Source organism: Arachis duranensis, chromosome 6, assembly GCF_000817695.3.
Source record: "Arachis duranensis cultivar V14167 chromosome 6, aradu.V14167.gnm2.J7QH, whole genome shotgun sequence".
NCBI classification, from domain to species: Eukaryota; Viridiplantae; Streptophyta; class Magnoliopsida; order Fabales; family Fabaceae; genus Arachis; species Arachis duranensis.
In genome coordinates, this window is record NC_029777.3 from 106,323,662 (window position 1) to 106,345,864 (window position 22,203).

General features: G+C 27.6%; 2 protein-coding genes across 2 annotated transcripts; both read right to left on the bottom strand.

Annotated features, from left to right (window-relative positions):
- Nucleotides 1-10,390: 10,390 nt before the first annotated feature.
- Nucleotides 10,391-10,842, bottom strand: LOC107495536 (pre-mRNA-splicing factor cwf26-like). The gene has a single exon (XM_016116681.3). The coding sequence runs from the start codon at nt 10,789-10,791 to the stop codon at nt 10,405-10,407; it is 387 nt and encodes a 128-aa protein (XP_015972167.3). The 5' UTR covers nt 10,792-10,842; the 3' UTR covers nt 10,391-10,404.
- Nucleotides 10,843-13,893: 3,051 nt separating this feature from the next.
- On the bottom strand, nt 13,894-20,700 carry LOC107495629 (histidine kinase 5). The gene is made up of 13 exons (XM_016116798.3): nt 20,245-20,700; nt 18,608-19,482; nt 17,986-18,042; nt 17,587-17,814; nt 17,400-17,493; nt 17,099-17,305; nt 16,773-16,903; nt 16,623-16,672; nt 16,138-16,481; nt 15,959-16,062; nt 15,133-15,885; nt 14,723-14,890; nt 13,894-14,296 (listed from the first exon to the last, which is right to left on the bottom strand). The coding sequence occupies exons 2-13, from the start codon at nt 19,328-19,330 to the stop codon at nt 14,174-14,176; spliced, it is 2,982 nt and encodes a 993-aa protein (XP_015972284.1). The 5' UTR covers nt 19,331-19,482; nt 20,245-20,700; the 3' UTR covers nt 13,894-14,173.
- Between the last annotated feature and the right edge of the window lie 1,503 nt (nt 20,701-22,203).

Genomic DNA, 22,203 nt, shown 5'->3' on the forward strand with positions numbered 1-22,203 from the left:
TTAATCTTTTATAGTCCTAGCTACTAGATCATCACTAGTAAACTATAATTTAGATTCTTTATATCTAATTTTGATTTGTACTCGACGAATTAATTATTATATATGTTTAATCCTAAGCCAAATTGGATAAAGGATCTCAATTATATCTATATTCTTCTACTAGCTATTTTTTTTTCTTAAGATTATGCTCTTAATCATGCATCAGCCACTAACGCATTTATTTATTAATAATAACTAACAAGGTACAAAAAGTCTCGTATATATAGTTATTATATTTATATATATCCGAAAGAAAAAGAAATTAAACATTCCACAACTATACCAAGCTCAAAGCTAAGAAATATAGTGCAAATCAAATTTTCAACGTCTAAACACCTAAATATATAATTTAATATGGGTTCTTAGTTCCTATAATTAAATATGAATATTTTTTTCTATAAATTATTTATTTTTTATTTTTAGTCCATATATATATATAATAATATTTATATGAATTTTCCTTTTATCTTTATTATTATTCAACATTATTAAATATAACTAATGGTAAGAATTAAAACCTAATAATTAATAAGAAAAAGATGACCCAAAAACGAAATAAAAAATTTAGCTAGAGCGACTAAAATTAAAATGATTTATACAGCTATAACAACTAAAACCATATTGTAACCGTAAATAAATTATGATGATAATACTTTTGAAAATTTCACATTGAATTGATTTTATAATTTAACAAAAGCTATTGTTTTTAATTAGTGGCTCTATCGTCATTGTTCTTTCTATTCATTCTCTCAATTATGAACAAATTAAAAAGGATAGTGACTTATAGAATGCCTGAAATTCAATTTGGAGCATAAGAAATGGTTCATGACCTCATTGAATCACCATCTATAGTACTAATAATTATTTATAATAATGTATAGATATTTATAACTGCGTGTATATATATATATATTCGGCGGCATCAATTAAAAGTGGATAGAGCACTAATATAGTTGAGTAATATATTTATATTTTGTTTTAACAATGAGTTAGCGTACAAAGTAATCTATTTATTATAATTTCTGAGAGATTAGATTTATTTGGTGTTGGAATCTTATGTCGTTGCAAATGAAGAAAATGAAAGAGAAATAGATATAGATAGAACTCCAGATTTGGGTGGATTTCTGAGGTAATTAAAGTTTCACTAATATAAATTATCATATATATTCCTCTTTGTACCCAAAATATAATGGTATTCTTGTTGGATATATATGCTTCTCCCATTATATATAGATATAAGGAAGCTATATAGCACTTCAAGTACAACTTCAGCTTTAATTAAGTGGTGCAATTATTTATCTATTTTAAACAATTAATTTGAATAATAATAATAATAATAATAGAAAAAACTCATCTAGTAACTAAGTCAACCCTAACTCGGCATAAATCTTCATTATTTTAGATAATAAGATTGTTGCGCTCAATTTTTAGTAAAAATCATTAAAGTAGAACCTACCTTTTTCCAAAAATTAAAGAAAACTAAATGAAATCATATTAGTTCAACTACGGGGGAAAAAAAAAAATTGAATATAAGCTAGAATTATTTACAAAGGCGAAAACCTCAAGGAGTGAATGAAGGAATTTAAACCAAATCAGATGAAATTGGTTGAAGTTGTTATTAAATTAAATATTTAAATTTTAATACGTGATATTATTTAAATTTTTATTATTGCGAATACGATATTATAAAAAAAATATGGTCAATTAGAATAAGAAATTACTTTTATAAATCAAAACCATCCATATAAAAGGTAATAAATTATAGCAGTATCAAACATTGAGGAGATTAGGAATTTATTTATGTTAACAATAAAATTATTAAGTCAGATATCAGCTCTAAGATTGAGAATGAGAGAATAAAAAATAAGAGAAAGTTTAGGATCAGTATTTTTATTAAAATTTGATCAATATTTAACCATCAAAAGAAAAGTGAATAATTTCACACTATTAAAAATATTAATGATGACTAATTAATAGTTACAAATTACAAAATTTATATTATTGGCCCTAACACTCCTCTAAAAAATAGTTTAGAGTTAGTTATCTTATTGTAACAGATTTTGATGGCTTGCATAACTGTTTTATACTTTTGACAGCTAATATATATTAAAGTCTTTTTGGTGTTACACTTTCATTGAATTGTAATTGAGATGGTTTGAAGTAATATTCATTCACTAGAATGCTCTTTCATTAACTTTTTGTTTAGCAAGTTACTGTTGTAAACAAAATTATCTCTTTATTTTTTTTCTGGTTCTTTCTCTTTTTTTCTTTATCTCTAAGGTTCGGATATAGAACCTCTATATGGTATCAAAAACTTATGGTTATCTCAATCATGGATGATTTTATAAAAGACACAAATTTTGACAATTTTACGAATTCTGCCAATTCTAAAAATTTAAGAGTAAATCAGAATGTTGTAATTATTTTGAACTTTTTTTTACCACAATTCTTCAACTCTCGCCCTTTCAATCCAATTGCTGACAAACTTGATGAATGAAACCATAAAACATGGCAACAACAAATAATTGCATCCATTCGAGGTCAAAATTTGAAAGATCATCTCTACAAAGATCGAATTCCTCTAAGATTCTTGAGTCTTGGAGATCAACTCAATATTCAGGAATCTCAATACTACAAACAATAGTTACATGATGATTATAATTTGCAATCATGATTCTTGACATCTATGGACACATATTTGAAGAACAAAATAGTAGGCATTTTCTTTAATAATGAAATCTATAGTAAGATAGAGGAATATTTTGCATAATCAACTAAATATCGAGTGAAGCAAGTCAAGATACAAATCAAAACGATCAAGAAGCATGAATTAATAGCATCTGATTACATTACAAAGATCAAAAGTATAATTGATTCTTTAGCATCTGATTACATTACAACTCAAGTTCAGAATTATTATTAAAGTCTTTCTAGCATTACACACTCTCGTTCAATTGTAATTGAGATGATTTGAAGTAATATTCATTCAATAGAATGCTTTTTCACTGATTTCTTGTTTAGCAAGTTATTGTTGTAAACAAAACTACTCCTCTATTTTTTATGGTTCTTTTTCTCTTTTCTTCATCTCTAAGTTTCTGATATAGAACCTTTTTAAAAACTAATACCTGGCACTCGTATGGTGTTTGAACCTAGTTTATAGCATCCTCATATATTTATTTTATGGAAAAGTCTAGGGGCCAGCAGTTTTATTGAATTTTGGCCAGCACGTAACCAGCAGAAGAAGGTGAGCCATTGGATGAAATCTCATACCAATCTCACACCATCAAATCATCATTGATGGCTAGTTGATGGCTAACAATCACAAAAATTGCTGGCCCTAACATTGCTCTTATTTTATTCCACTTGATGAATCTTTTGGCTGCAAATCAAGCTGCATGCATGGTGTAGTCGTTTTCATGCATACACTTAAATGATCAACCAATTAAGGATCTTAAATTCTTCTTGTCTCCCTCTTATTCTCTATAATTCCACCTGAACTATTGCTGTCAAACCAATTGTTTTTCTCTTTTGAAAATTTTCCCCTCAAATTTTCTTTAATTTTTTGTCATTTATTTCTCTTTATTTTTTATGAGAAAATTATTAAGTAGTAAATATAAAGAGTGTAAGAATTAATTTCACATTTAAAAAAAATAAAAAAGTAAAAAATTTATAAAATAAGAGATTCACTAAATTATTATCTTAAAATTTTGAGTTAGATGTAGTGTCTTCTCATTTTATATTCTCAAAATATTATTTATCGGTATATTTAAATTTTATGATATGTGAATAGATTATATATCTGAATATTTTAAATAGATAATTATTTGCGAACAAAAGTTAAAAGTGAATAATTATTTAAAATTTAAAGGAATAAATATAAAAAATTAAATGTTAATGTTGTATGATCAGATTCAAAATATACTCATGTCAACAAGTGTTATTATTATTTTTAAGATATAAAATCATTTCCATCATATTTAATTTCTATTCAATAGTTTAGTAATAATTTAAACAATTCTGCTACGTTATTAATAGCATTTCTGTCAACTTCTGCAACTCAAGGTTACTAATATACTATTTGTCAATTTATTGCCAATAATAATTAATTATTATATTTAAATACATGTATAAAAAGATATATCCAGAAAATACATCTATAAAGACACTTTTATTAGACACAGTTATAAAAAAGACATTTTTGTTAGACACATTTATAAAGACACTTTTATTAAATACAATCATAAATAAGAATTAATGAAAGTTGGCAGAAATATTATTGGTAACATAGTCAGATTGTAATTTAAATGAGATTGTCAATTCGTCATGACATCATCGTTTGACAATTTTATTTCCTTTGTTTCAGTTAGCAGCGCAAGTGCAAGTAATTGCGATAAAAAAGTTTTAAAAAAATTAATATTTAATTTTAAAAATATAAAAATAAATTAAACAAAAATTACACATTAAATTATAAACACTCGTAGTTGCTTTAATTTGGCATCTCATGCCTGGCTCAAGATGACCAATCATATCATCAATAAATAATGTTTCATCTATTTTCGGGGCCCAAATATTTATCATGCAAGGTATAGATCCGCAAATCTAATATTGCAAGTTAGAGAGAGTGAATATAAATTAATTTAATTTCTTATGATATATATAACTTCTGGCCACAACCAATGTTACGTATAATAAAGTATCTGTATGTGAATCTCTTCATGTTGAAAATAATTTAGAGCCACATATATATGCTCTTAGAATTAAGCAGTTAGGCTCAAATTATTAAAGCATAAAAAGTTGGAAACGACCTTTCTTATCAAAGTGGAAAACACAAATGACTTGTAAGAATAATATTATTACATATATATGCTTTTGCTTTAACTAAATTCATTCTTTTGCATGAAGCTTCCTCAGCTCCTTCAATAGTACAACACTTCTAATAATAGTTTTATGGCTTCCTGAATATTCTACAATATAGTGTAAATCCTTAAATTCTTCATTGACTATATATAATAACGTTAGATCCATACTATACCACTTAGAAAATAAATGAGAACCCTTAGAAATATAATCACTGATTATGCATAAGATACTCATTTTATATAATTTCAATTTATATTTAAATTATTAAATATAAATAATATATTATTCATATTAGTATTTTTTATTATTATATAATTTCAATTTTTAGATTTAAATTATATATTGATATATTTTAATTAATTTTTTTATATTGTTAGAATAAATTAATGAATTACTAAATAAAATTATTATTGACAAATGCGAATTCTGTCTTGTAACTCTTTATTATATACAATTTATTTCAGTATAACTAAAATTAGTTAATAGTTCTCTAGAGAGAGTAGAAAATATAAATTCTATATCAACCATGAAAGGAAAAATATCATATTGAAGGGTTTTAGTTTCTCCACTTACATATGATAAAGAAATGATTATCACGCTAATACGATTAAAGTAAGAAATTATGTTATTGTTGTCGATCTCTCGTATTATTTTTATACATTATTAGGGTTAACTACGATTTTTGTCTCTAAGATATAAGTTAAAAAAAATTTTTGTCCCCAACCTTTTTTCATACAAAATCTCCTTAAAGTTTAACTTGATTTTAAAATCATCCTTTAAACTAAACTACCCTTCTTCTTTTCTTTTTCTTTTTTTTTTCCATCTATTACAGCAACATCTGTTCTTCTTTTTCTTCTTCAACTAAAATTTCAACAAAATTTCAACTAAAATTTCAACAATAACAACAGAATTTCAAGAATAACAACAAAATTTCAACTAACAAATATAAAAAAACCAAAAACAGAATTTTAACCAGAAAAAAATGAAATAAAAAAGAAACAGAAGCAGAAGAATGGAATTAGAAATTTCAACCAGAAGCAAAAGAATAGAATCAAGAAAAAACAGAAGCAGAAAAACAATGAAATCAATCAGAATAGAATTAGAATCAACAAATCTAACAATGTAATTAATAAAAGAAACGGAAGCAAAATAGGTGAAATTGCAGTGGTAGGGTTGGCCACTGCTGGTGGAGGTGGAACAAGGACTATCCTCTGTGTCTGGCTTCAACGAGAGAGAAGCTGATGAAGATGGTGACGTCGCTGGCAGCTTGTTGGAAAAACGAGGCCGTCTTCAATGATCTCTGTTCAGTGAGAGAATTGAGGACGGGTTTGTAGGGGTGAACGGCTAGGTTGGAGAAGGACGAAGGAGGGAGACAGAGAGCTTGTCGCGACGGAGAAGGGTGGACAGCTAAGTTGGGCGGCGCTAGGGATCGGGAAGTTTTGGGTTCGCGGAGAGGGGAATAGAAAGCTCGTCACGACAGAGAGGAGAAGAGGGAGGAGGATAAGGAGACGTGCGGTGGCGCTATGGTAGGTAAAGGAGAAGAAGAATAGCGTCGATTACTCGATTCCATTCCCTTTCCCCTTCATTCGTTTATTTTCCTTTTTATTTTATTATTTTTTAGTTAGGAATAATTTAATAATAAAATTTAAAATTTAAGTAAAAAAAACGATTTTAAAATTAAGTTAAATTTTAAAAAAAATTTTGTATGAAAAAAAAAAGGTTAAGAACCAAGAAGATTTTTGATACGGATCAAAACCGTATTTAACCCAAATTATTATAATATCATTCCTTTTTTTTTACCTCATCCTCATGTATACCATTAGGCATTATATACAGGGCATGCATTCATATTGTGTTTTCATGATTTTATCAAGCATGTAGCGTTCACTTCTTTAATTTGTAGCCTATATTTAATATTTAATATTATTTAAGAACATCTCTAATAGAGTGTTTTTAAAATATCACTTTTAATACTTTTAAAAAGTGAATTGATTTAAAATTAAAATTTACATTGGAGTCGATGACATAAAACCGATATCATCTTAGAAATACAATATCACCTTGATAAAAAACAAATAAAGTTACTACAAACTCATATAATTGTATTGATGAAATAATGAAAAATAATTCTCACTTTTTAACTTTAAAATACTATTTATGATATATATAATCTCATAAATATTCTTATAAGATTTAAAATAAAATAAAATAAAAACTAATTGAAGATGCTCTAACAACCGATTTACGATAGTCATGTAATATTAAATGACCTATCATTATCTTTTTAATGTTTGTCGAATTTAAGAGGTGATCAAGTTCAACCAATATAATAAACTACTTTAAAAATCACTTTCTTATACTAATTAATTAAGGAGGAATTTTTGTTCTGCTTATATTAGTAACTTGCAACTCTTAGAATAAGGAGGAGACATGAACTAAGATGAATTTGATGAGCCGCTTCAAATAATAATATAATATTAAAGACTATTTTAAATGTATGTAATACCTGCTCTATTTTAAAGTTGGGATTGCTAAGAGAAGAAGCTATGGCTAGGAACAATGTCGCAATTGCAATGTTGATGTCTGGAGTGATAATTTGTTCTGCTATGTATGAATATAATTCAATTGTTATTGATGAGGGGCCTTTGAAAATGTTAGCAGATTGTCATAATCAATGTCGGAGAAAATATATACAAAGTCGTGAGAAGTTCGAAGAATGCTACAAGAAATGTTGTATCATGGGCTGCCAAAAACACTATTCAGGTCAACATGATAAGTTCAATATATGCAAGAGCTTATGTTTGGCCTAGTACTAATGGTAAGGATTAGTGTTATTGTGAATTAACCAACTTGTATTAGTTATTAATCTATTTAAATAACTGTTGGAATTTTTTGTCTTATATAATAATTTATTAGTTAATAATAAATTTTTAAATAAAATTCTAATCATCAACAATAAATTAGTCATTGATTTTTTGAACCGAAATATTTTTTTTTATAAAAAAAAGTTAATTGTAATTTTTCTTTTTTTAATTTAAATTATCTTCTAAGAATATTTGATGTAATAATTAAGGTAAATTTTATCCAATTATTTTTTAAATAAAAAATTAGTTATTTTATATGACATATATAATAATTATTAAATAAAATAAATTATAAATAATCATGTATAATAAACTATTTTTTTTTCAAATTACAAGAGTTATTATTTTGAAGTTTTTTTTTTCAAACTACTCATTTATTAAGTTCAAATCCTAAAACCCAAAAAATGAACTCACACGTGGTTAGTGAATTAAGTCCTCATTTTTGTGGGTGCTACGCCTTTGAAAAAAAATGCAGGAAATTAAGTAAGGATGAAACACATTTAAAAGAGAAAAATTATTTAGATAAAGATGTTTAAAATGTCTTTTTTTAAAGATTTTTTTAATAATTAAACATATAATCGATTAAATTATGTTATTTTTGTTAAAATTAGGCTAGACAAAATTGATTTGCCAAATCAATTTTTTAATTTAATTTTAATAAAAAATAATATAATTTAATTGATTATATATATTAAATTTTAATTATTAAAAAATATCTTTAGAAAAAGACGTTTCAGCTGTTTTATCTTAGTGATTCTAAGGGGAAAACGAAAAAAGAAGAAAGAATGGGTGAATGTTGCCAATTTGCCAGTCATTGCTGCTACCTTCTGAGTTTAATTCATTTTTTTATCCCTGCCATTAAATTAATTTCAGTCAATACATTATTGCTTATTCTTTTAAGTTGGGTTCTTCAATTAGACTTAAAAATTTTGATTAATGAAATTTTTTTTTCCAAAATACAGTAAAGGTAAATAAATTCACTATTTTATGATAAATCATTAATAAATAAGTAATTTGTAAAATTAAAAATTCACACAATGAAATTTCTCTAATAACTCTTGTATAATTTAAAATTTTTTTATCATAACTAATTGGTTAAGTTACCAAAAAATTATATTAAATTAAGAACTAATATTAATCATAAGGGTATTAATAAATTGAATAGAATTCACCAATAATTAGTGCACTTTTTTATGAATATCCAGAAATCATGGATTAACAAATATTTACTTATATGACATAAAGTTAGAAACAACCTTTCTTATCAAATTAGAACCACATGGAAGGATCTAGAAAATTTTAATATAAATGGGCTGCACTATAATTTATACATTCTTTTGTGTTATATATTTTTACTGTATAAACATAATTTACGCATGATATATATAGTTATTGAATTTTAAAAAATATATATTTATCAACATATAAAAAAAGCTTAGAAAGTTTTTAATAATTTTATTTTTATATGGAAGTTACAGAAAAAAATTAATATTTTTAACAAAAAAATATATTTAAAGTACAAAATGTGATTATCAAAATATAAAGATGCAAATCATTTTTTATTTTTTCTATAATAATATAAATATTAAGTATATTAATATTTAACTATTATTAAAAAGTCAAATGCATTTTTAAAATCTAAATATAGAGATAACTATACATAAACTAATTTAAAAATGTACAAAACTCAAGTGTATGATGTGCAATTGATTAATTGAAAATATTAATAAATAAAATAATTGTGACTTAAATTTATTATATAATAAAAAATAATCACATATAAAATCGCTACACTACATAAGATTTTTTTTTTCAGACATATATCTTGTATAAAAATATAGTCGTTTATTTTTATAAATTATTATCACTCTTTTTTCACTTCATGTATACCATTAAACAAGGTATGCATTCATATTGCATTTTCATGATTTTATCAAGCACATGTAACTTTCACTTCTTTAATTTATAGCCTATATTTTTAATATTTAGTATTATCTAAGAACCGATTCATGAACTTTTTATTTTTATTATTGAGATTATGGTGGTATTTTTAAATAATGTAAAGAGTTGGTATTTTTTTTTTAGATGATCACAAATCTAAAAGACAGTTTTGTAAATTTTTAAATTTTTTTTATACTACAAATTTGAGAGTCAAATTTGTGGTTTTAACTTTTTTAAAAAAAAATACAAATCTGAGAGTTAAGTTTGAGGTTTTTATTTTAACTTTTTTTTTAATATACAAATTTGACTCTCAGATTTGTAACATTATGAAATATGATTTTCAAATTTTTATACTTTTTTAAATTTGATTTATTACTTAAAATTAAAAAAAATTAATCCATATTAAAAAAAAAACACACTAATTATCTATAATGATGAATTACACACTATCTTTTTTCATATAAAAAAAATTAGCCCCAATTTATCGTCATAAAATATAAAATGGTCATTGCTTTTTTAGGTTTTGTCCAATTCTTTAAGAGATAATAAGTTCAACTAAAATAATTATTAAACTATTCTTCTATCTTAATCCATGACAGCAATAAAAAAGTTTTGTGGCCAAGCCCAGGAAGATTTGAACCCAATTTTTAACTGAATATTTGGAGTTTTGCATCTTCAATCACACATACACTATCATTTTTCACATATCAGAGACAGACCAAAGATAAGCTTCTCTATCCCGAACTTGCCTCTCATTTGTTCTCTTGAACATTTCCTTCTCAAAACCATTACTACGATCAACTCCATCCCAATGTCGTCCCGGCCTTATCCCATAGCGATTTGGTGCAGCATCTAAACCTCTTTTCAACCAGCTGTGATCTGAAATATCTTGCGGAACAACAAAACCTGATTCTTTCATCTTCTCACCTTCTCCCAAATCTGGAAGAACAGGCTCTGGATATTTTTTCTTTACCAAATGTGCCATAGGATCACCCCATCTTAATCTATCCTTGAGCATGTTGTCAAGTTCTGGATCGTCCCTGCTGCGTGCAAAAGGCTTGTCCTTCTCGGTTTCTAGTTCCTTCATCCTAGCCTCAGCTTCCCTCTTCTGAGCCAAGCCCTTGCCCCATTCTATTTCCTTTTCTACTCTTGGCTTTTCTTCTATTTTTTGTTTTGACTTCGAGTATTTTTCCTTGGAAATGTGTACTTTTATTTTATCACGATATACTGGTTCAGCACCACGCCCACTCATTAAAGGATCCATTACTTTAAATCTCATCAAATCATCCTTCTTCTTTTGGTCAATCTCTTCTCTGATATTTTTACCAGAAATCAAACCTGTTTTTCTTGTCATTGACAGGTGTTGTATTAATTGATTGTATCGAATTATAAAAGTAAAAGTAAATATATATATAATATTGCTTACGAAAGATAAAAATAAAGATAAGATAAGATAAGAAGATAATATAAAAATAAAATAATAAAAAATTAAAATTAAAACTAAATTTATATGTATTCTGTTGTGTTGAATTTATAGATTATGAGACTTTTTTTTATTGTTGTTATGAGTTAAGGTAGAAAAGCAGTTTAAAATTATGAGACTTCTTTATTATTATCATGAATTAAGATAAAAAAGTAATTTAATAATAATAAAAGAAAACTTTCTAATACTAAGGAGGAATTTTTGTTTTGTTTATACTAGTAACTTACAACTCTTAGAATAAAGAGGAGACATGATGAACTAAGAGATTACTATAATAGTTCTGGAGTCGTTTCAAATAATATTAAGGACTATTTTAAGTCTATATAATACATTATCTATCTTAAAGTTGCCATTGCATTGCAATAGAGGAAGCTATAGCAAGTAAAAATATCGTAATTGTAATCAGCGGCACAACCAAAAATTTTATAAGAGGAGGACTAAATTAAATATAAAATAAAATAAAATATAAAATAAATTAACAAAATACAATTTATAGCATATATCTTAAAATTTTAGTTTGGAAATAAATCATGTTAATCTATAATAATAGACTAGCATTATTTTAATTATAATGGACTACTTGTTAATTAGTAATTACAACTACTATTAACATATTACAGTTACTAATAATCCAATACAAATTATACTTAATAAATTTCAGCAATATACTTTTTTTATCTAATATATATAATATTATTACTATTATTTTTTTTTTAAAATTATGGTAACCAACTAACCATGGCCACCTTAGACTCCGTAAATCCGCCACATTGTAATGTTGATGTTTGGAGTGATAATTTGTGCCGCTACGTATGAAGACAATTCCATTGTTATTGAAGGGCCTTTCAAAATGTTGGCAGATTGTCGGAAACAATGTCGTAGAAAATATAGACGAAGTCGTGAGAAGTTCAAAGAATACTATAAGAAATGTTGCATCATGGACTGCCAAAAAACTTATGTTATGCATTTTGGGCCTGAGGCTTGTCCCAATGGCAAATATATTTGCCTCTTAAGAGTGCCATATAGGTTCGAATTTCTTTTGATGAAAAAGAGAGTATTAAACTATCAATGGGTCTAAACCAAAAAAAAAAAAAACTATCAATGGGTGTGTATTTAAGTTATTGTGAATTTTTGTTTTTTTTTAGTTCAATTATTTTTTATAACTAGTCCACTCTTTTATGAATATCCAGAAATCACAGATTAGCAAGTATTCACCTATATGACATAAAGTACAATTGTCTTTGAGAAACTTAAAATAATTCTCCTTTTTTAATTTGTACGTTTCATAATGAATTGCACGGTGTCACCTTGTTTCATTTCTTACATCTGGTTCACCATCATAGTTCAAGTTGTAAATTCAAGCAACAAAAATATTTACACCAATATAAATAATGGATGTTCAAAACACATGTACTTTGTTCAGATTTTAAACCCAAACTAAATTAGGTGATATTTCATTTCATCTCTCTCTATTTGTAAAATTATATAACAATCAATGCACTCATGTTTTATAAAATATAATACTAATTTTGTTATCTCTAAAATTACTTATTTTTTAAATTAGTTTCTAAGAGATTAAATTAGTCATATTAATTTTCAGAAAATAAAGTATAAGTCAAATTAGTTCTTTCATCAGTTAAATATGCCATCTATTATAAGATGATTGATTGATATGTCAAATCAATAATACGTGTTATGCCACATGTCATCTTACATGTCATGAATTTATTAAGAGTCAAATTAATTCTAAAAATATACATATAAATCATTTTTATTCTTAAAATTTTAAAAATTGATCAAATTGGTCCTTATATTATATAAATCTCTCTTGTTTTTTCTTCATAATATTAAATTGTTAATATTTTTAATACTACGGATTTTAACATGATTTTTTAGACCTTAATAAATAAATTTTTTTACATAAAATAATAGAAATAATTAAATTTTAAAAATAATTACTATATTTATTTAGTGAGATTAAAAAAAATAAATTTTTAAGTATATAATTAATGATAGTTTGATAAAATTACTAAAAAAAGAATTTGAAAATGTAAAATGTTAAAATACAAATAACAAAATAATTTTGTAATAATTTAATTATTTTTATTATTTTATGTAAAAAAAAAATTTGTTTATTAAGATCTAAAAGATGATATTAAAATTAGTAGTATTAAAAAATATTAAAACTTTATATTAAAAATAAGAAATATTTATATAAAAAATTAATTTGATTAATTTTTAAAATTTTAGAGATGAAAATGATTTATGTATATACTTTTAAAGACTAATTTGACTTTAACTAAATTTATGACATGTCAGATGATACCTGACATGACACATGTTACTGACTTGATACATAACCAATCATCTTGTGATACATGGCATTAACCTACTACGTTATCGTGTTACATAGTACTTAATATGACATGTCATTATCTAATTAATGAAAAAATCAATTTGACTTATATGTTATCTTTCGAAGACTAAAATAACTAATTTATTCTTTTAAAATCAATTTGAATAATAAATAATCTTTTATGGACGAATTTAACTATATAAACTCTAACTTTCCAATTTCCATGTAAATGTAGCACTTACCTTTTGAAGAGATCACTGGTGACTAGTATAATTTCCATTTTTAAATGTTCCTTTTGTAGTACTAGAGTTGCATGCACATAATTTACTACCAAATGGTTCTGTACCTTTTACATCAAGTATCCAGTTACTCCTAATCCTATAGCTAAGAGCTATTTTGCATAGTTAATTTCCTGCACACTTTTCAGAACTACATTTTTTTGTGGTTTGTTAAACTAAAAAAAATGAAAAAAAAAAAGGAAGAGAAGAAGAATATTGTAGATCTATACAAATTAATGTAGACACCGGTGGAGAGGAGAAGAACATGATGCATTACCTTACAAAACTTTCCTAGGCTTATTCTTTTATCTTTTCTTTTTTATACACAAGTAGAAAATTTACATGGATTTCATCACCTTAGGTACTGTTCAAGACATTCTTTCAATTTTTGGAAAGTCACAGGTTTTGACACAAATGAGTCCATACCATTTGCATAACATTCCTCTGCACTCTCTGTTACTGTGTTTGCTGTCATCTGCATCAATAATAAGATAAATTAATAAAGGCTCATTTAGTCATTTATAACAAATAAGATTTTGCTCATGGAAGATGCAAGTCATTTCAATACTAAAATCACTTCTTAAACTTTTTGACCTTGCAAATTTATATCAACCAATTAACATGAGTTTGAAAGTTCAGTTAATCTGCTGTCCCTGTAGTTCAATTCAGTATGTTTTTCACTTAAGTTCTTATATTCTTTAGAAGTTCTTAATTGGTAACTTAGTCTATAGTGCTAGTTAATCACCTATTCCTTTTAATCCAGTCTAATATTTTAGATTACTCCTTTCACTCCATAATATTTATCAATTTCGAAATTCAATATGTTCATAACTCATTATATCTGCTACAAATTTGTCTAAATAGATTGAGTACAAATATATCAAATTTTCTAATTACTCACAGCAATAATGTGGATCCGCTTTCTAGGTGGTACACAACATTCATAATCTGAAATTTGTTGTATTTGTTCAATTCCAGAATTTTTTGCAGCATCCCAGTTTCCGGTTTCCTCATAAGATCGAATCAGTTTCGTGGTCTGAAGACCGTTCATAACTGGCATGAAAACGTCCTGTGAAAGTGCAAAGTTCCAAACTATTAGCAGAAGCTAAAAATTTCTAAGCAGAAATTGACCTAAAATTATGAGCATACAAATTAATAAGCAGCATTATTTCCAGCAATCATACTTGTGAGATAAACCATAAGCAAAGTATGAACTCCAACCATAACACTTAGTCACCATAAAACTGCATTATACTTACTATACATCAAAATTAAATTCAAACTGTTATCTATCAACTTCAAGAAAATTACCATGAGAATGATGTCATAAGTGTGACGCTGAACGGCACGAACGGCTTCCACTCCATTGTTAACAACATCCATGCTATACCCTAACCTCTTCATCATTGACTGTGTCACCATCACATTGATCTTGTTATCTTCAACAAGAAGAATCTTAGGCTTCAATTTAGAAGAATCTTTAGTCTCTTCCGTCGGCGATGCACTGCTGCTAGTAACACATTGCGAATTGGCATGTTCCTTCTTCATTAAACCCTCACACGATGACTTTCTTGATTCATTCATTTGTTTCGAAGAATCATCACAACCGTTACTATGTGACGAAGGCTCGTGCCGCGATTTGGCTGAATGTTCACGATGATCTTTTTCTTCGGTCGTCGATGAACTCGTTGATTCTGTCAGATCCGAAGCATCAACAACAACGGAAGATGAATCTTCAACGGAATTCGTTATCGCTTTGGAAGCGATGGCGTTTGGAGATGGCAATGAGAAAGGATTGGGCGGAAATCCGTTGAACTTGTGCGAGGTTCGCCTTGTGGATCCATTGGAAGAGAAGAGAGATCCTAAAGTGCGGGGTTGGAATTGGAAGAAGCCTTCTGTTAAATCGTCGGAAACGGCGTCATTGTTGTCCACATCGGAGAGTTCGTCGGTGTCGTCGGAGTTTTCATCAGAAGCTATTGAAACTTTGTACGGAAGTATGAATGTGAAGGTAGATCCAACGTGTTCTTTGCTTGATACTGTTAGACGACCTCCCATTAACTCAACCTGAAACATTTCATTTTAGCGATTCAAATTTGCTTCTTGAATTCTAAACCCTAAATCTTATAAATTTGTATACCAGTTGTTTGCAGATTGCTAATCCGAGTCCTGTGCCTCCATACTTTCGAGCGTGATCTGCACTCACTTGCATGTATCTTTTGAATAAAGTAGGTATGGCCTTTTCTGTCACATTATGACATTCAAGATATTAAATACTTGTCTGTAAAAATAAGTCAATCTTGTTTGAATCATAGCTACCTGGTATTCCAATTCCAGTGTCATACACATCGCAACGAATCCACACTGTTGTTTCAGTTGAGTGATTTTCCTCCTCAGTGTCACCACCATTCATTGAGTAATCACTCTTAACTGAAGATCGGAATTCGTTGTTAAACGCGTGATCACTGCCATGATGATTTTGATCACTGCCACTCTTAGCTAGTGTTGATGGATATCTATGATCCTTCACTCCATTTGAACAAGTTGTTGATTGTTCTGAGTTCATCTTTTGATTGCATTCCTCTGTTTTGGCAAATGGTGGCTCTGTCACAACATAAAGGTTTATTCCAACTTTGCCTTCATGTGTAAACTTCACAGCATTGCTGCAATCATATAATATAAAGCATCAAAATGTAAACTAAAAGAAATACATTTCTTATTGAATTTATAACTTCAATCATACTCGTAAATTATTTTATATATGGAGCAAGTTGCAACATTAACATATTTTTTAGGGTTTATACCTGACTAAATTTGTGAGAATCTGACGAATTCTTAACACATCTCCAATGACCTGAAATTATGCATGAACCATTCTGTGAATCATTTTAGTTAATCATTTCAATATCAAACAATGCAAAAGTTTGGCAGAAAATGTTGCATAATGTTCTTACCTCAATAGGTATGTCATCTGCCACATTCCCTTCTAAGGTTAGCATTTTCTGCAATGATGCTGCTGCTGTTTGAAGTACATGCTTTACTACCTCTCTCGGCCGGAATTTCGTGGCTTCCAATTTCATAGCTCCTGCACAGAGAACATGCGACTTTATGCACACGAAACGGATTCAAATGATCCGCTCCATATACAATTAATGTTCTGATTATTTTATGAATTCAGTACAAATATTTGAATAATCTAAATTAGTCTTTATACAACTTTCATGTGCAGATAGATAGCTTTGATGACAAGGAAAGGCGCGAAAGGATTAAGATTTCTAACCTGACTCAACCTTGGAAAGATCAAGAATGTCATTTATGAGTTGAAGAACCAAATCTCCTGAAGATATCATGACATCCAAGAGTTGTCTTTGCTCGCGATCAAGTTTTGTCGTAGAAAGAATCTCAGCCATGCTCACAACCCCGGACAACGGTGATCTTATCTCATGAGACATTGTTGCCAGCATTTGTTTTGCTCTCATAGTCTCCTCTGTTAAAAGGGAAGGAATAAAATTAACCTTTCTTGCATCCGAAGCAAATTAAAACAAAGAAAAACCCACAAACAAGTTTATCAAAACTCAAACCTGTAATATGAATGGTTTTATTCAGTTCAGTCTCCTTTGCTTTCTGAACCGCAATCTCTTCACGAAGCTTCGCCATCCTTTCTCTTTTTCTCACCTAAATAGTTTTGTGAAGAATCCAATGTAAATAACATATCCAAAATACAAGAATTGAAGTAACAATTTAAAACCAAAATTTTTAACAATTTACCTGATCTGTTATTTCCATTCCCATGTAATTTATTCCTATTGTTTCACCTGCCTTGCTAAACACAGGTTCTACATATATCAAGAATGTCTTTGACCCGAATAGATCTGTCTCGAATGTGATTTCCTTTTTTGCAGGTAATCCTTTCTCCATAACTTCTCTTTTAAAATCTTGAGATTCTTTCACACCGGAACCTGTGAAAATTTCGACATCTGTTTTTCCTATGATGTCCTGATAAAGCAAAACATAATGAGACATTTAAGACATAGTTAAACTCTGTTAGCAAAAGAAATAAACTAAGTTATGAAGAGTAAAGAGGATTCAACAGATTATGGTAAAAAATATTTAATGCAACATTAATGATTTGAACGGGCAAAATTCAGCTTCAACAGCAATCTTTACCTCCTCTTGCAATCTTGGATAGTGATTATAGATAAAGCGATAGCGCAACTCTTTGTCCTGCAAGAAAAATACATCAGAGAATCAGAATTCTCCAGATTAAGAGATCACTCATAATTGCAAATAACTATTTAACATTCATAATGAAATTAATGATGCACAAATTGAAACAAGCAAACAAGTAACTCGATACTAATTCTGAATTTGTAACAAGTTTCTATACTTATTCATGTTTTCTGCACCAATTTGATCGCCCCATCATAATTAATACAAAAAGAAGAATTTGGTTGCACACATCACTTATTCTATGCAGCATAGTATAAGGCGAATTAATATTAGAACTAAGAAGGTTAAATAACTTCATAAAATATGCATGTGATTTGTGATATACTTTACTACCACTTCTATGAAGTTTTGCTGAAACATATTGCATTAAAAGAATATTAATACTACTACATAAATGCATAATTTTCTTTCATATTCAAGAAAACAACAACTGTCAGATTAACAAAATTGGTATATTAAAATGCTTGCTGGCTCCAACTCTATAAGTTTTAGACTAATTTTGATATCAAATTCCAGAATTCTTAAAATATAAGAACCAAAATTACTCACTGAATTGTACCTGGTGACCAATGACAACAGGTGCATTTTGAAGTATAAAATGCAAGAAATTATCAGCTCTCTTCAGAATCTGCGACAACTCTTCAACCGGCGAGGACTGCCTCTCAATAGTCTTAATGCTTTCTTGCAACTTATCCATAAGCGTCTGCTCGCGCTGCATACTCGCCTCCAACTGTTTTTCCAGCTGCAGCGCGCGCTGCTTCCAGTATACAACAGTATCATACTCTGCATCAATCTCAATCCTCTTGTTCTGCACAACAACATCACTTTTCCGGCTTGGCAGATCCTGCCAAGTGTAATAAACTTCATCCAATATAGAAACTGGCCTCTTATCATCTCCATAGTCTTCCTCAAACCGATTCTCTTGCAATATCTCCAGCCTCCTTTGCTCAACTTCCTGCCTTTGCCTGCTCAAGTTGTCGAGTTCTTCTCTAAGAAGGCGAACGGCGTTGGCCTGCTTATACTCCCAATGTTTCATTAAGTAGGCTAATTGTGAAGAACCTCTATCTGTATAGTTAGTTAGCTCCATTAATCGCTGGAAATCAGCTATGGTTGGTTCCTCCATGATTGTAACATCTTCCAACATGTCTTGATCTCTGCCAGGCTTCTCTATATTGAACTGCTTTCCTGCGTCTGTTCCGATATCTTCCGGCCACATTGAAGGCAGGACTTCAACTTCCATGTCCTCAATACATTCACTCTCCAATTCCATCTCACAACCCATGATTGCAACCACAATAATTGCATCCAATTTTCTTTCTTTATTTCACCCTACAATTCACAACTTGTGATTTCAATTTCAATTTCAACTTCAACCATCAGATTCATAATCAAAGTCCAAATTCCAGAACACTGATTTTTGCTAGCAGCAATAATCTGGTAATAAAAAATAAATAAATAAAAAAGGTTACACATAAGTTTTCAGCATTAAACTTGAAAATTGGAATGCATATATATAATAATAGAACTCAGTTTCCAAGACAGAAAGTAGAACTGAAATTAAACTCAAAAAAAAAAAAAAGAAGTGGAACATTGAAAGTAGTCAAGATCAAGAACTTTAGACAAAAGTCACCAACTAAAGAAGAATAAGGGGAAAAAGTCATCATATGAGACGACAATTAGTGGTTACTGGTTAGATTTTAATCTAACAAATGGCAAAATTCATGTGCTGCACCATGATCAAAAGACAAACAGTAGAAGAAAATTATGAGTGGTGGGCATGAAACTATATAAGATTTTTTTAATATAAAGAATTAAGAAAATAAAAAATAAAAACAAAAACAAAAGAGGGGAAGAAACTTGAACATTTTGATCAAAAGTTGAAGTGGACGTGAACATTCACAAGAAGAAGAAAGGAAGAGAAGAAAAACATAACAAAATAACACTCAAATTTCAATAAACACTTACAATTGCAAATCAAAGCTAATAAATGATGAATGGTCTCAATTACAAACATGAAGGATGAAACAAATAAGATCATTATGACCAACAAATGAAATCAAATTTTTTTTTTAAAAAAAGGAAAATTGAAAAATGATATAAGAATTGAAAATTGGGTTCCTTGAAACCAATCCTATAATTAGTGATAAAAAAAAACAAAACCATCATTACAATGACATGAATTAAGAGAGTTCTAACCTTACTGCATTAACTGAATTAAAACCATTTAGCATGTCACCAAAGAAAGGATCATCAGAAACATATGAAAAACTGAAGTTGACAATGTCCAAAAAGCTTTCCCTGTAGATCTGAGGAATCTCTTCAACTATGGAGTCAAAACCATTCAATGAAAGAGAACAGAAAGAGAGAGAAAGAGAGAGAGAGACAGAGAGAAGAGAAAGAAATAATTTAAAAAAAATGAAAAGAAAAGAAAAGATTCAGGAAGGACACCATGTGATTGTAAACTTCAAAGGGTAAAAGAAAAATATAATTTTTTCTTAAAAAAATCTTTAAAATGAAAAAATTCCAAACAAAAATGTAAGAGAACAGAAATCCAAGCAGCCATGTGCATTAAGGAGGTCAAATATGATAAAATAGAAATGGTTCTTTGGCAATATACTATTCTTTTTTTTTCTTCTTAGTTGTCTTTGCTGTGTCATATTATGAGGCAGCAATGTTACCCTTCACAGTTTCAGAGCTCTTTTTTCTTTTATCATTGTTGCATGCACCACATGAAACCAAAAGCTATATTATTAGAAAATCATTTTTTTTCTTAAATAATTTTTTTCCCATAGAATAATACCTTTCTATAAAATATTTTAATCACATTTAAAGGAACAAATTAAATAAACAACGAAGTTTAAAAATTAAAATATACAATTTTTTTTTTAGAAATCAAAACCAAAAATCAACATTTTACCTTTTTTTTAAAAGAATTAATTTGATATATTGATATATTATTATTATTATTATTATTCAATCATATTTTATATGTATAGATGATAATTTAAATAATAAATTAAAAATAATTATTTTTGTTAATATTACACTGCATAATTATATGTCCGTACATACACGAGCTACATAGAACATATTATGTTTTTCTAATACTTTACACCACCAAGTATATAAAAGATATTTAAAAAAAACGAAAGAAAGAAGATGTGATATTGCATATTATATATATAGAAGAATATATGGAGCATAGAAAATTTTCACTTTAGGTGGTTGAATGTTGATGCAGGAAGTCTCCATGAATAAGAGAGGACACTTGTAAAAAACATATTAAACAAGTAAGCAAAATATAATTAGATAAAGATCGAATACTATATTAATTAAACGTGGTGGAAGCTAAGACAAGAAAAGACTAAAAACTAATTGAAGTCTACATGCATGAATAAACGTCACTCTAATCAAATCAATTTAGTGGAAAATTAAAATAAGGCAACGAACCCACTTGAATCTTATATATGAAAAACTTATTAATAATAATAAGCCAATATTTATATATAGACATACATGTATAGTAGTAGCATATTGCACAATAATAATAAATATTTGAATCAAACAATCACATATATATTATTGAAAAAAAGTTAAATGCTTTTAAAATATTAATATTTTAATAATTTTAATCGTTAATTTTAATTAAAAAATATATAATATATTAACTAAAACATTAGTAATTAAAATTACTTGAATATTAATATTTTAAGAATATTTAAAAGTTATCTTATTTTATTATGTCTCTTACTATTTATTTGAAAAACATTAACAATTGAAAGTTCAGTTAGAGAAAAAGACAAAAAATGAATTCATTTTATTTTTATTTATATTTATGGATAAATTACCAAAAATACACTCGAATAATTTTGTCGTCAATAGAAATGCATTTAAATTTTGTTATTGACAAAAATACCTTTAAATAATGTAAAAATGCGACAAAAATACCCGAAAACAATATTATTTTTTTATAAGGGGCGAACAACTTTTGTATTTAACAAACTGCTTAACATTTGATCCAGAATTTTATAAGAATATTTAGATAACTATTTAAAAAATACACACAAAAAATTGGATAAAAAATTTATCTATATTTTTATTTTTTAAAAGAATTATTGGTTATTAACAAAAAATTACAAAAAAAAATATATACTT

Bases quoted from the DNA above. Each gene is read 5' to 3' on its own strand.
- LOC107495629 (XM_016116798.3), bottom strand. From the start codon at position 19,330: ATGGGTTGTGAGATGGAATTGGAGAGTGAATGTATTGAGGACATGGAA. The intron at 17,306-17,399 runs GTTTGAGTTTTG...CCCTTTTAACAG, and splicing joins TAAAACCATTCATATTACAG to AGGAGACTATGAGAGCAAAA. The intron at 14,297-14,722 runs GTGAGTAATTAG...TTATTGATGCAG, and splicing joins AGCGGATCCACATTATTGCT to ATGACAGCAAACACAGTAAC.
- LOC107495536 (XM_016116681.3), bottom strand. From the start codon at position 10,791: ATGAAGGAACTAGAAACCGAGAAGGACAAGCCTTTTGCACGCAGCAGG.